General features: G+C 36.5%; 1 protein-coding gene across 1 annotated transcript in view; it reads left to right on the top strand.

The window, feature by feature from the left end:
- ABCA4 (ATP binding cassette subfamily A member 4) overlaps positions 1-12,940 on the top strand; it is a 382,609-nt gene that overhangs the window by 272,300 nt on the left and 97,369 nt on the right. The window contains exons 29-33 of the mRNA XM_053693132.1: positions 4,756-4,952; positions 7,250-7,374; positions 9,863-9,961; positions 11,466-11,658; positions 12,629-12,723. Of these exons, the coding sequence (XP_053549107.1) occupies positions 4,756-4,952; positions 7,250-7,374; positions 9,863-9,961; positions 11,466-11,658; positions 12,629-12,723 (709 nt within the window). The remainder of the gene's footprint in view (positions 1-4,755; positions 4,953-7,249; positions 7,375-9,862; positions 9,962-11,465; positions 11,659-12,628; positions 12,724-12,940) is intronic.

The raw sequence follows: 12,940 nt of genomic DNA, 5'->3' as shown, positions 1-12,940 counted from the left end.
AAACCTAGGTTTACCCTATCAAATCCTGTCTGCTTAGGACAATTAGGGACAGATATTGGGCTGCATTTATCAACTACCGGATGGACAGTGTTCGTTCACGAGAACCTGTTTGCCCGGGATCTCAAAAGGAGGACAGCGTATTGCAGCAATATGCTGCCCATATTTAACAATGCACAAGTGTTTGCTTGTGCAATGCTGCCCCTTGCTTGCGCTAGTCCAATGGTGCGCAAGTAGGGGGTTGTCAGTCACCCTGGGGTGGGTGATTTAATTTGCCAGCTAATTGCTGGCATACTGGTTAGGAAGTTCTGGTCTGATGACCGCTGCTTCTTAACTTTCATGCGAGCCTGCAGCTGTTCAAATCAGCCAATAGGATTTAAGCAGCTCACATCCTATTGGCTGATTTTAAATTTTCAGCCAATAGGAATGCAAGGTACCCCAATATAACGGGTACCTCACATTCAATCTTCAGTGTGTGGCGGACGATTGCATGAAGAGGACCTCCACATCGGATGACCGCTCCGCTGCCGATCCACCTCCGTTTCAAGCCACCGGAATGAAGATTGAAGACGGTCCAGTTGAATATGATCCCACGCTGGAAGAAGACCTTTGCCACCTGGATGAAAACTTTGCTCCGCCTGGAAGAAGATGGATGTCCGGACTTCAGAAATGTTGAGTACATTTTTGGGGGTTAGTGTTAGGTCATTTTTTGGGGGGTGTTTATAGGGCTTTTTCTTTGGTACTAAATGAGCTGATTGCCCATATAAATGCCCCTTTAGGGACAATGGATATATTTTTTTTAAGTTAGGTCTTTTTTATTTTAGGGGGTTGTACTGTATTTTTGTGTAAAAGAGCTGTTAAACTTAGGGAAAATATATATATACTTATCACGCTATCTCTACCTCAAGTCATAATTTTAAAGTCAACCCATGTTTTTAGTTTTGATCTTAATAAAAGTTATATTTTATTTACACTGTAGTACCTGAACCCAGAGTTGGAAGATATGTTTCCTTTTGGGTTATATCTGTAATAAATTGTTTCTTTCGGACTCCGGAGTGTAGTTTATTGTTAGATCAGGGGGTGTTTTATTTTGGGGTGGCGTTTCTGGTTTTTAAGGGGGGATTAGAATAGGAATAACTTTTTATTTTGGATAATTTAGTTGGTTATTTGTTGTAATCTTAGCTTTTTTATTTTCTCTAATTTTTTTTTTTTTTAAGTGTACTGTTTGTTTGTTTTATTTTGAGTAAGGGTAGTTTTTTATTTTCAGTAATGTTAGGGTTTTTAAAGTATTTTTTTTTTTTAATTTTTGTAAATGTTTGATATTTTTTAATGTAGTTAGTATTTTAATATTATATTAGTTTAATTATATTAGTTTAATACTTTGCATTGTGGGGGGTTGGTGGTTTAGGGGTTAATAGTGTAATTAGTTAGATTGTATTGTAGGGGGTTGGCGGTTTAGAGGTTAATAGTTTTATATAGTGGTTTGCGTTGTGGGGGTTGGCGGTTTAGGGGTTAATAGTTTAATTAGGTAGTTTGCTTTGTGGGGGTTTGGCGGTTTAGGGGTTAATAGGTTAATTAGGTAGTTTGCATTGTGGGAGGTTGGTGGATTAGGGGTTACTAATGTAATTAGTTAGATTGCATTGTGGGGGGTTTGGTGGTTTAGGGGTAATTAGGTTAATTAGGTAGTTTGCGTTGTGGGGGTTGGCAGATTAGGGGTTAATAATGTAATTATTTATATTGCGTTGTGGGGGGTTGGTGGTTTCGAGGTTAATAGATTAATTCGGTAGTTTGCGTTGTGGGGTTTTGGCGGATTAAGGGTTAGTAACTTTATTAGGTTGATTGCGTTGTGGGGAGTTGGCGGATTAGGGGTTAATACTTTTATTAGTATTTGTGATGGTGGATATAGGGATTTTGACATGTTGGTTTAATTTTTGGGAGGCAGGTTAGATTATGTAATCTCGCCCCTGATTTGTAAAGGCAGATCCATACACTTTCTGTATACTGTGAACCCTGCTTCGTAGACAGGACTGGCATTATGCAGGTGGAGTCCAAGCCCCACCTGGCTGCCTGTAGGAACATCACTACTGATTGGACCAGATGGGCCCAAGGGCAGAACTACGATGGGTGCAGCAGGGGACCCAAGTGCTGGGGGGGCATAGCAACCTGTCTGTTTATCTATCTATCTATCTATCTATCTATCTATCTATCTATCTATCTATTATGTATCTATCAGTCTGTCTGTTGGTCTATCCTCAAAAGCTTGTATATTATTACTATTGCTTACTACTGAGTTACCATGGGGGGGGGGGGCATTTTTGCACCAGGAGCCTCTTTCAGGTAGGTCCACTACTTGATGGGCTCCCTAGATCTCTGGTTCAAGTCTCATTTGAGACCTCTGGGACCCTTGTTGGTATGCCCCTGATCACAATCACATTACAAATTATAGCACAATGCATTAGACTTAACTTGAATATGCAAGGATTACTTTGTTTTATTTAGTGGTCCTTAAAGTAAGATTAAAGAAGAAAAACTATAGCTGCGTGCAGTGAGACTCAACTACTTGTCAGATATATGTCACAAACTGGGTATTAAAAAATAATAACTTAAATAATTGCTTAACAGTGCATTGTTATAATTTCCTAAAAGTGCAAACTTTGTCCACACCAGATTGCTGGTGTATAATACTGTCTCTTTTTATTGTACATCTGGAAAACGTTTTTCTTTGTTTCAATAAACTTGTTAAAACAAATAAATAATAATAACACTTTCTCAAATGTATTATACAGTGCAAGTACTGTAAGTGCTTGCAGTATCTAAAGCTTGGTATGGTTACTAAATTTCACAAAAATGTATTGCTGTATGTATCGACTGATAAGTAACATTAAACAGTGCTAAACCTGATAAGCACCACTAGAAAATCCCACAAACAGGGGGACCTCATTAGCCAAATACACGCACAAGGAGACAAAATACTGCTATTGGCCTTAATCAAGAACTTGTTTGTAGCAACTAAATCACATATAGGTAATTAAGTCCAATTTGTGCAGAGAATACTGACTTCATAGACATCCAGAGTCTCAAGTGGTGTGTAGGAAAAACATAACATTTATTTGTACATAGTAAAAAGTTACAGACCTGGATGATGCAGTATTCATAGAGAGTGAGAAAGAAATACCTCCGACCCTCTGACGCGTTTCACTGAGGCTTTATCAAAGGTGACATGCCTCAGAACTCAGAATACCAACTTTTAAATGTTCTTCCGATCACATCACTGAGATCATCAATCACATTTCAATTGGAGGAAATGAGCCAATAGCAATTTTTGATCTTGCATTACAATTCCGTTACTAGGTAGAGTATATAGAACATACTAGACATAGTCAGACTTCCTTTACTTGAATGTGTAAAATGATTGCGAGTGCTACGTTTGTTGCAATGTTTTCATACTTTAACAATTAACTGTATGCTTATTCATTACCTAGCAACAATATTACTAGACATGTCCTGTAACTTATCCTAGTGTATACACTGATGTTTTAACCTTACCATGATGTTCTGTAACCATAGCTATAGTCACGGCTCAATACAACTGATAAAAAAGTTTTAAAAAACAATTTATACAATAAAATGGAACAGAGTAACATATATATATATATATATATATATATATATATATACACAAAAAAAATCACCTATATGTGATTTAGTTGCTACAAGCAAGATCTTGATTAAGGCCAACAGCAGTATTTTCTCTCCTTTTGCGTATATATAGTCAGTAAATGAAAAGATGATATATATCTTATTAAAAACAGGATATATTACTTTTTTAAACAGAAAATAATATTTAAAGGGACACTGAACCCAATTTTTTTCTTTCGTGATTCAGATATAGCATGAAATTTTAAGCAACTTTCTAATTTATTCCTATTATCAAATTTTCTTCATTCTCTTGGTATCTTTATTTGAAATGCAAGAATGTAAGTTTAGATTCCGGCACATGTTTGGTGAACAACCTGGGTTGTTCTTGCTGATTGGTGGATAAATTCATCCACCAATAAAAAATGCTGTCCAGTGGTCTGAACCAAAAAAGCTTAGATGCCTTCTTTTTCAAATAAAGATAGCAAGAGAATGAAGAAAAAATGATAATAGGAGTAAATTAGAAAGTTGCTTAAAATTGCATGCTCTATCTGAATCACGAAAGAAAAAAATTGGGTTCAGTGTCCCTTTAATAGAACTTTTAAAATTTGTAGATTTTTGCAGATACAAAAAATATGATTACGGTGTGAAATTACTGTTCTAATTGATCCAGTGTGCAATTTTGTATTTTGTCACTAGATGGCAGAGGTAATTTTGTTATAAAGTGATGGCTCAGAACTTTATGATTAGAATCTGATCAATAATAATATGGTTAAAAAACAGAACATTTATATACTATATTGTATTAGACACACTCAATTATAATTAATAAAGTATAAAATATCAAAATACAGTACATAATCTATCTATCTATCTATCTATCTATCTATCTATCTATCTATCTATCTATTTATCAGTCATCTATCTATCTGTCTTCCATTCATATTTATACATAATTGAAAAAATAATAAATTCCACATAACAGCAGTTTTCTTTTCTATTCGCATCGCACTTGTGCACTTTAAGACAATATCTCTTGGAAACTGGCCCTAAGAAAGTTTCATCTTTCACTTTGATGTATAAAACAGGCTTTAATCTCTGTCAATCAACCCACAGAGTCAGAAACTTTAAGAAAAGAATCTCAAAGGCGTGGGACTGAGAATATCCCACCTAATGCCTGTAGTGAGCCCCCTGGCAAGATGAGTGGCACAGGATCCCGGCAGATAAAAGGCAGTGACCTCCTGCACCAGCAGTTCAAAGCCCTGATTATAAAGCGCTTCCAGCACGCAACACGCAGTCAAAAGGATTTCCTCGCACAGGTAAACTCAGATATTAAGGTATGATATCGAGCCTTTAAATGTGTCATGAGGGTCTGTTCAAATCAATTCTCTGAAAACAACATTGTGAAGTTGGGGTTGTTGACTTTTAGGCCAATCTAATTTATTAGAAAACCCTATTTATCATGTGCTGTTCCAGTGGTTCATAGTCACCATGCTTATGCAGTAGAACAAAAAGCTTTATTGAAAACACATTCAAAGTAAGAACATTCAGATACCAAATAGAAACAAGGTTCAATGTCAAAGGATACTCAGGTGCTTGGAATAGCAATGCCACAGAACACTTAGGAACGTTGCTGAATACACAGACTTGGAATAGTAGATCAGAACTACTGATTGGCTTGTATAACAGGTTGCAGGATACCGATACACAGACTTAGAATAGTAGATCAGAAGTACTGATTGGCTTGTATAACAGGTTGCAGGATACACAGACTTAGAATAGTAGATCAGAACTACTGATTGGCTTGTATAACAGGTTGCAGGATACACAGACTTAGAATAGTAGATCAGAAGTACTGATTGGCTTGTATAACAGGTTGCAGGATACACAGACTTAGAATAGTAGATCAGAAGTACTGATTGGCTTGTATAACAGGTTGCAGGGTACACAGACTTAGAATAGTAGATCAGAAGTACTGATTGGCTTGTATAACAGGTTGCAGGGTACACAGACTTAGAATAGTAGATCAGAAGTACTGATTGGCTTATATAACAGGTTGCAGGGTACACAGACTTAGAATAGTAGATCAGAAGTACTGATTGGCTTGTATAACAGGTTGCAGGGTACACAGACTTAGAATAGTAGATCAGAAGTACTGATTGGCTTGTATAACAGGTTGCAGGGTACACAGACATAGAATAGTAGATCAGAAGTACTGATTAGCTTGTATAACAGGTTGCAGGGTACACAGACTTAGAATAGTAGATCAGAAGTACTGATTGGCTTGTATAACAGGTTGAAGGGTACACAGACGTAGAATAGTAGATCAGAAGTACTGATTAGCTTGTATAACAGGTTGCAGGATACACAGGCTTAGAATAGTAGATCAGAAGTACTGATTGGCTTGTATAACAGGTTGCAGGGTACACAGACTTAGAATAGTAGATCAGAAGTACTGATTGGCTTATATAACAGGTTGCAGGGTACACAGACTTAGAATAGTAGATCAGAAGTACTGATTGGCTTGTATAACAGGTTGCAGGGTACACAGACTTAGAATAGTAGATCAGAAGTACTGATTGGCTTGTATAACAGGTTGCAGGGTACACAGACATAGAATAGTAGATCAGAAGTACTGATTAGCTTGTATAACAGGTTGCAGGGTACACAGACTTAGAATAGTAGATCAGAAGTACTGATTGGCTTGTATAACAGGTTGCAGGGTACACAGACGTAGAATAGTAGATCAGAAGTACTGATTAGCTTGTATAACAGGTTGCAGGATACACAGGCTTAGAATAGTAGATCAGAAGTACTGATTGGCTTGTATAACAGGTTGCAGGGTACACAGACTTAGAATAGTAGATCAGAAGTACTGATTGGCTTGTATAACAGGTTGCAGGATACACAGACTTAGAATAGTAGATCAGAAGTACTGATTGGCTTGTATAACAGGTTGCAGGGTACACAGGCTTAGAATAGTAGATCAGAAGTACTGATTGGCTTGTATAACAGGTTGCAGGGTACACAGACAGAATAGTAGATCAGAAGTACTGATTGGCTTGTTTAACAGGTTGCAGGGTACACAGACTTGGAATAGAGCATGCAATTTTAAACAACTTTCCAATTTATTTCTATTAACTAATTTGTTTCATTCTCTTTTTATCCTTTGTTAAAATGTATACCTAGGTATACTCAGAAGCTGCTGATTGGTGGCTGCACTTATATGCCCTGTCATTGGCTTCCATCAAGCTCCCAGTAGTGCATTGCTGCTCCTTCAACAAAGGATATCAAGAGAATGAAGCAAATTAGATAATAGAAGTCAATAGGAAAGTTTTTAAAATCGTATTCTCTATCTGAATCCCAAAATAAAAGTTAAAGGTTTCATGCCCCTTTAAGCACAAATCTTAATAATTTTTTTTTTACATTTACAATTCTATGGGCATATAAAGGGCAAGAAAACAACCCACCACATACAATTGTAGCAATAACATTGTGAAACAGATGTTTTATTTAAACTATTAATTAAAAACAAAATAACTAAACTATCAAACGCTGAAATATATTTCTTCTACTTATGTTTTAACACAACATGGCATGTTTCTAATTTCTGCAGATTGTCCTTCCTGCTAGTTTTGTGCTGCTGGCGCTGATATTTACGCTCATCGTCCCTCCCTTTGGAGAATATCCAAGTCTGACGCTCCATCCATGGATTTACGGCCAACAGTATATTTTCTTCAGGTCAGATGAAAAAGTAGACTACACAATTTCTGTTAACACCCTATTCCATATTCAGCAAAATACAGTGAATCACAACATTTTAATCTATAGTTTCCAGTTAATGTCTCCTTCACAGTATTTGCAGTAGTACAAACCACTAGTAGTTAGTGTCTTAAAGGGACAGTGTAGACCCAATGCATAATTTTAATTACTTATTGTTACATACCAGAGAAGCATCTTTTAACTGGTACCACAGCAATACAATTGTAAAAAGTACATGGAATGTTTAAATAATCATCATTTGTTAGCAGCCAAAATGGCTGCCAAGCTCCGCCCACCTATTGCATGTATATTTTAGTATATTAAGTTTCTCCAATCACGATCGACTTAAAGGGACAGTCTAGTCAAAACTTACTGTACATGATTCAGATAGAGCATGCAATTTTAAACAACTTTTCAATTTACTTTTATCATCAAATGTTCTGTGTTCTTTTTATATTCTTTGTTGAATTCTAAACCTAGGTAGGCTCATATGCTAATTTATAAACCCTTGAAGGCTTCCTCTTATCTCAGTGCATTTTGACAGTTTTTTACAGCTAGACAGCTCTAGTTCATGTGTGCCACGTAGATAACTTTGTGCTCATTCCTGTGAGTTATTTCTGAGTCAGCTCTGATTGGCTAAAATACAAACTCTGGAGTGGACTGTCCCTTTAAATAAGTTTTCCCACATACTGATTTGTGCATGTGCAGTTTGAAATAGCTAGCTGAAAAATACTATATGCTATACAATTGCCTGTCAATCACATGTATGCTGAAAGTGTAAACACCAAAAATGGTCACAAGCAGTAGGGGACTTACTTAACAGAGGGCCCTGGTGCAATTTTGTTTGGGCCCCCAACAGTAGTTACAAAATATTAAAAATATTCATGTAGCTCTGTATAAGGATTTTGAGGATAGATAGATGGACCTGCATCTTTCACTAATAAAAAGCTCTCCTGCATTAAGATTGTACACATTCTGCACACGCCTATGTATAGACTGGCTGCTGTGGCCCCCCCCCCCAGTACTTGGGTCCTCCTGGTGCCACTGCGCCTGCTGAACCGATGTTAAATGCGGCTCGGTCACCAGCCACAGTGCGTTTTACGCCTGTAGTCTCCATCTTGTTTAAATATCACACCAACTAGAAATGGTGCATTTACAAACAATAAAAAGAAATATTGTTACAAACAATACTTGTCAATTGTTACAGTGCCCAGTATGCCTATTGTGCCAACGGTGATGAGGTTGGAAACAGATTGCAATAGGTTTCTTTGGAACTCATGATTGCGCTATCCTGTTTAAAAGCCTAATTATAAAAATACCAGTACTGTTAGTGACAATCACAACAGTGCAAGTGTGACTTAGAATGAAACATAAAGAGATTGCTGCACGCCATTTGTAGATATTTGGGTTATGATGTGTTGTGTACTGCAGATCCTCTTTGCTGTACAGGATATCACATACTCAACACATATACTTAATATTTATATGAACCTATACATATGTGCCCTATCTATTGTATAGAGCCTACAATAGTGATGAATAGAGCTTTAATGAATCAATACCTTGCAGGCTAAAGGGACATGAAACCCAAAATGTTTCTTTCATGATTCGGTCAGTATTCAGAGTAAACAACTTTAAACAACTTTCCACTATACTTTTATTTCTTGATACCATTTGTTGAAGAAAAAGCAATGCACATGGGTGAACCAATAACATAAGGCATATATGTGTATCCACCAATTAGCAGCTTCTGAGCCTACCTAGGTATGTTTTTCAACAAAAGATACAAAGAGGACAAAACAAATTAGACGATAGAAGTAGATGATAGAAGTTGGAAAGTTGTTTAAAATTGTCTGCTCTATCTCAATCATTAAAAGGAAAAAAAAGGGTTTGTACCCCTTTAATTAGACCTCTAAAATGTCTCCCGTGGCCATTTCAGAGTGGAATGGCCACTCTGAAAAATTGCATTTAAAGAAAGCATTAGAAATACTATTACATTAAACTAATGTTAGAATGTTGTACAAACATCCAAAATTCAAAACGAACCAACAAATGTGTTAAAATTTGTTTAATTTTTCAAATGTTGCAAAACATTCACCCATCCTTAATAATTAATCATACACTTCCTGTTAGTCTTACATTAATAACTGCTGCTTTTTTTGATACATGATAGAAAAAAAAATGTTTGAATACGACATCCCTTTAAAGTTGTGCCTAAGATAGCAGGATATCACTGTTCAGCCAATCAGGAGTAGCATATCTACATAGCCTTTATTAAAACAAAAATCTGCTGTTTAACCCAAAAAGCTAACAATTAGAATTAAAAAATAATAAAATCAGTAAAGTACAGCATGTAAAAAAGTGACTTGAAACTTCTTTGAGATATGGTGGCTGAACATTTAAAGAAGAAAAATAATTACTATGTATATAAAAAAAAAATCTCTTCATGTAATATGTATGTTCTTAGTAATGAGCAGCCAGGAAATGAAAAGATGACTCCCATATCTGACGCCTTCCTGAACAGCCCGGGGTTCGGAACTCGCTGTATGAAGGATGAGCCACTTTTGTAAGTTGCCTTGTATTGTGTAAACAAATGTAAATAAAATGTGCTTGTATACAGAATCTCATAAAGATACTAGTAAGATATGTGAGCCAGGATGTATTTTTAAGCAGGTTCTAATTGGTTTTACTTTGTTATTATATATTGACAGTACATTTGTGTCACACATGTGTTTCAGCAAGGCTAGCACAGATTTGCTAACTAATCAAAAACATATGCTATAGAAATACATTGAGCCCTTTAAAATATTGTTTCAGGATGAGAAAAACACATGCATGGAATGGTGATAATAAACAGAGAGAGGATTGAGAGGGCAAGTTAGAGAAGATGAAATTAAAAAGAAATGATGGAAGAAGCAAGCAGGGAAGATAAGTGATGAGATAAGAAACACATATGGTAATAGATAAAATGGACAGCTAGGCAGGCCAGGAAGATGTGATAGAGAGAATCAGAAACACAGAGTTAGCCTGCAAGAAAGAGAATGGAAAGAGACAGATAAGATATAGGAAGATAGGTGGGAGGTAAGACAAGGAGATAAGTATGGCATTAGGATGGCAGGTAGAGGAAAGAAGGATGGTAAGAAAGAGGCAGTCCAAGGAGAAGGCAAGCGCAGTATTGAGGCAGACCATAGAGAGGAAGATGAGTTGAGGGAGACAGATCAATGGTAAAGAAGATAATGGAGAGGAAAGCCTAGATAGGGGTAATGTTAAGCGGTAGATAGGCATGCAAATGGAGGAGGATGGCATGATGGAAGTAGGCCAATAAAAGCTGCTTGGAAGGAGAGTGGCCAGCCAATTAGAGGAGGGGAAGACATGAGGGAGGTAAGCCAAGAAAGGGATGAAGGTAGGTCAAAAAAGGTGACTGAGAGGAGAAATGCAGAAAAAGGATTGTGAGACAGAGGCAAGTCAAGTTTAAAAGGATGGCTGCAGGGAAGAAGGAACTGAAGAGGAGGATGATGTGGGAGTGGCAGACCAAAAAGAGAAGGGAAGCAAGAAGGAAGAAGGTCAAGGTAAGGTCTATGATGTGAGGGAGGCAGGCCAAGGAGATGAAATAGAGAGGAATACAAACCAAGGAGAACAGGATGGAGTCAAGAGGGTAAGTCAAGGAGAAGATGTAGAGCAACACAAGTCAGGATAGAGGATTTAGAAAACTAGTGATAGACAAGGAAGAGGAGGAAGCAGAGACAGAGAGAGAAAGAAGGTGTGGGGGTTAACTATCAGGAGAGATATAAAGTTCAAGAAATAAACATATGGCCAGGAGAATGGGAAAAGGTTTTACAAATCTCCAATTCATCCAAATCCAGTTCAAATAATATATATCGTATTGCTTTTATCCTGTATTATTGCTGTTACTGCTGCTGTTTTGTCTTTAAATATGGTGTGATAGGCAACCTAACACTATAACTGTTCTACTTATAGAAAGCTTTCTCAGTTTATATACAATTATACATAAATCTATTGAGTCACTGATTTACTATGTTTTGTTACATTTTGTTTGTTCTTTCTTTTAGTAAAATGTTTCCCTGTACAAATACTTCCAACGAGTGGGTCATCCCATCTATGTCTCCAAGTTTAACTAATGCATTGTTGTCCCAGAACTGGACACCTGATAATCCATCACCTTCATGCACTTGTAGTTCAAAGAATAAGATAATTATGCTCCCAGAATGCCCCGAGGGTGCTGGAGGACGGCCTCCTCCACAGGTAACACATTGACAACTCTTCAATTTAAGACCTGTAGGTAAAAAAGCCTTAGTCAAAGGGTATGTAATAAAGCCTTAGTCAAAGGGTAGGTAATAAAGCCTTAGTCAAAGGATAGGTAATAAAGCCTTAGTCAAAGGGTAGGTAATAAAGCCTTAATCAAAATATGCTGATTGAGGTGCTTGTTTAAAAGATTGTTAGAACAAAAAAAAAAAAATCAAATAAAACTTTTCCTTAGAGCTCTTTAAGAAGAACTTATGAACAATACAATTTTAACTTTTAAAATATATTCTACAATATATAATATAATCTGCTATGACTGGTTGGCCACTTTTTTCTGTTTGCTTCATGAAATTACACTGGCAAGAAGCTTAAGCTCACAATTATATGTCCAATACTGGTTACCAATTACTTTGTTTTTTGGGAGATCCTTCCGTTTGGTAAATCCACCATTTTTAGTCCATCTATGTAAAATGTTGCAGCTTTTAGATATGTCTACATTGTGCCAGTAAGGGGCTCCATCTCACACAATTCCAAACAAGAACTTTGAAACTTGTAGGATTGTTCTCTGTTGGTTAGCATCTTCTTTTGATGTGCCTTATATTGATTTTAAACTCTACAATAAAAGCAGTGTTTTAACTTCCAAACACATGTACTATTTTCTGGACTCTTGTAACATTAATTAACATGGAAGGTTAGTAGCCGATGAGCAAATACATTCATAGGGAGTTGTACATCCCCAACTTTCAATACTTGTTTACCTGGACAAACTCATGGCCCTAGATGTCTGTGAGATTTTAGTGATTTGTCCAAAAATATCCAAAAAAGCTGTCTCTGCTCTTGCAGTCTCAGTCAATACCACCTTCAGGACAACAGATTGGTACTACTGAGTATGGTTATAGTTCTGTCTGACAAATTGTTAACGCCACTTGATTCGTAAATATTTAATTAATGGATTTTTCTATTTTCCCAGAGAATCCAACCAAGCTCTGAAATTCTTCAGGACCTCACAGAAAGAAACATTTCGGATTATCTTGTTAAAACATACCCCTCTCTAATAAGAAGCAGGTACTGTAAATAATATATGTGGCCGTAAATTACTTTTGTGATTCTAATTCCATAAAATTGTTATGTGACCCTTTTTTTTGGTTTTATTTTCCATTGAAATACACCTAATTTCACACAGCTAAAAAAAATTTCTGTGGTTTCACAGTCATGTAAAGAAAAAATACACATTCTATCACTGATTCTCACATAACTCCCAGCATGAAATCCTTGTGTTTGT

This window comes from Bombina bombina, chromosome 10 (assembly GCF_027579735.1).
Source record: "Bombina bombina isolate aBomBom1 chromosome 10, aBomBom1.pri, whole genome shotgun sequence".
NCBI lineage: Eukaryota > Metazoa > Chordata > Amphibia > Anura > Bombinatoridae > Bombina > Bombina bombina.
This window is presented reverse-complemented; position numbering and strand designations above follow the sequence as displayed.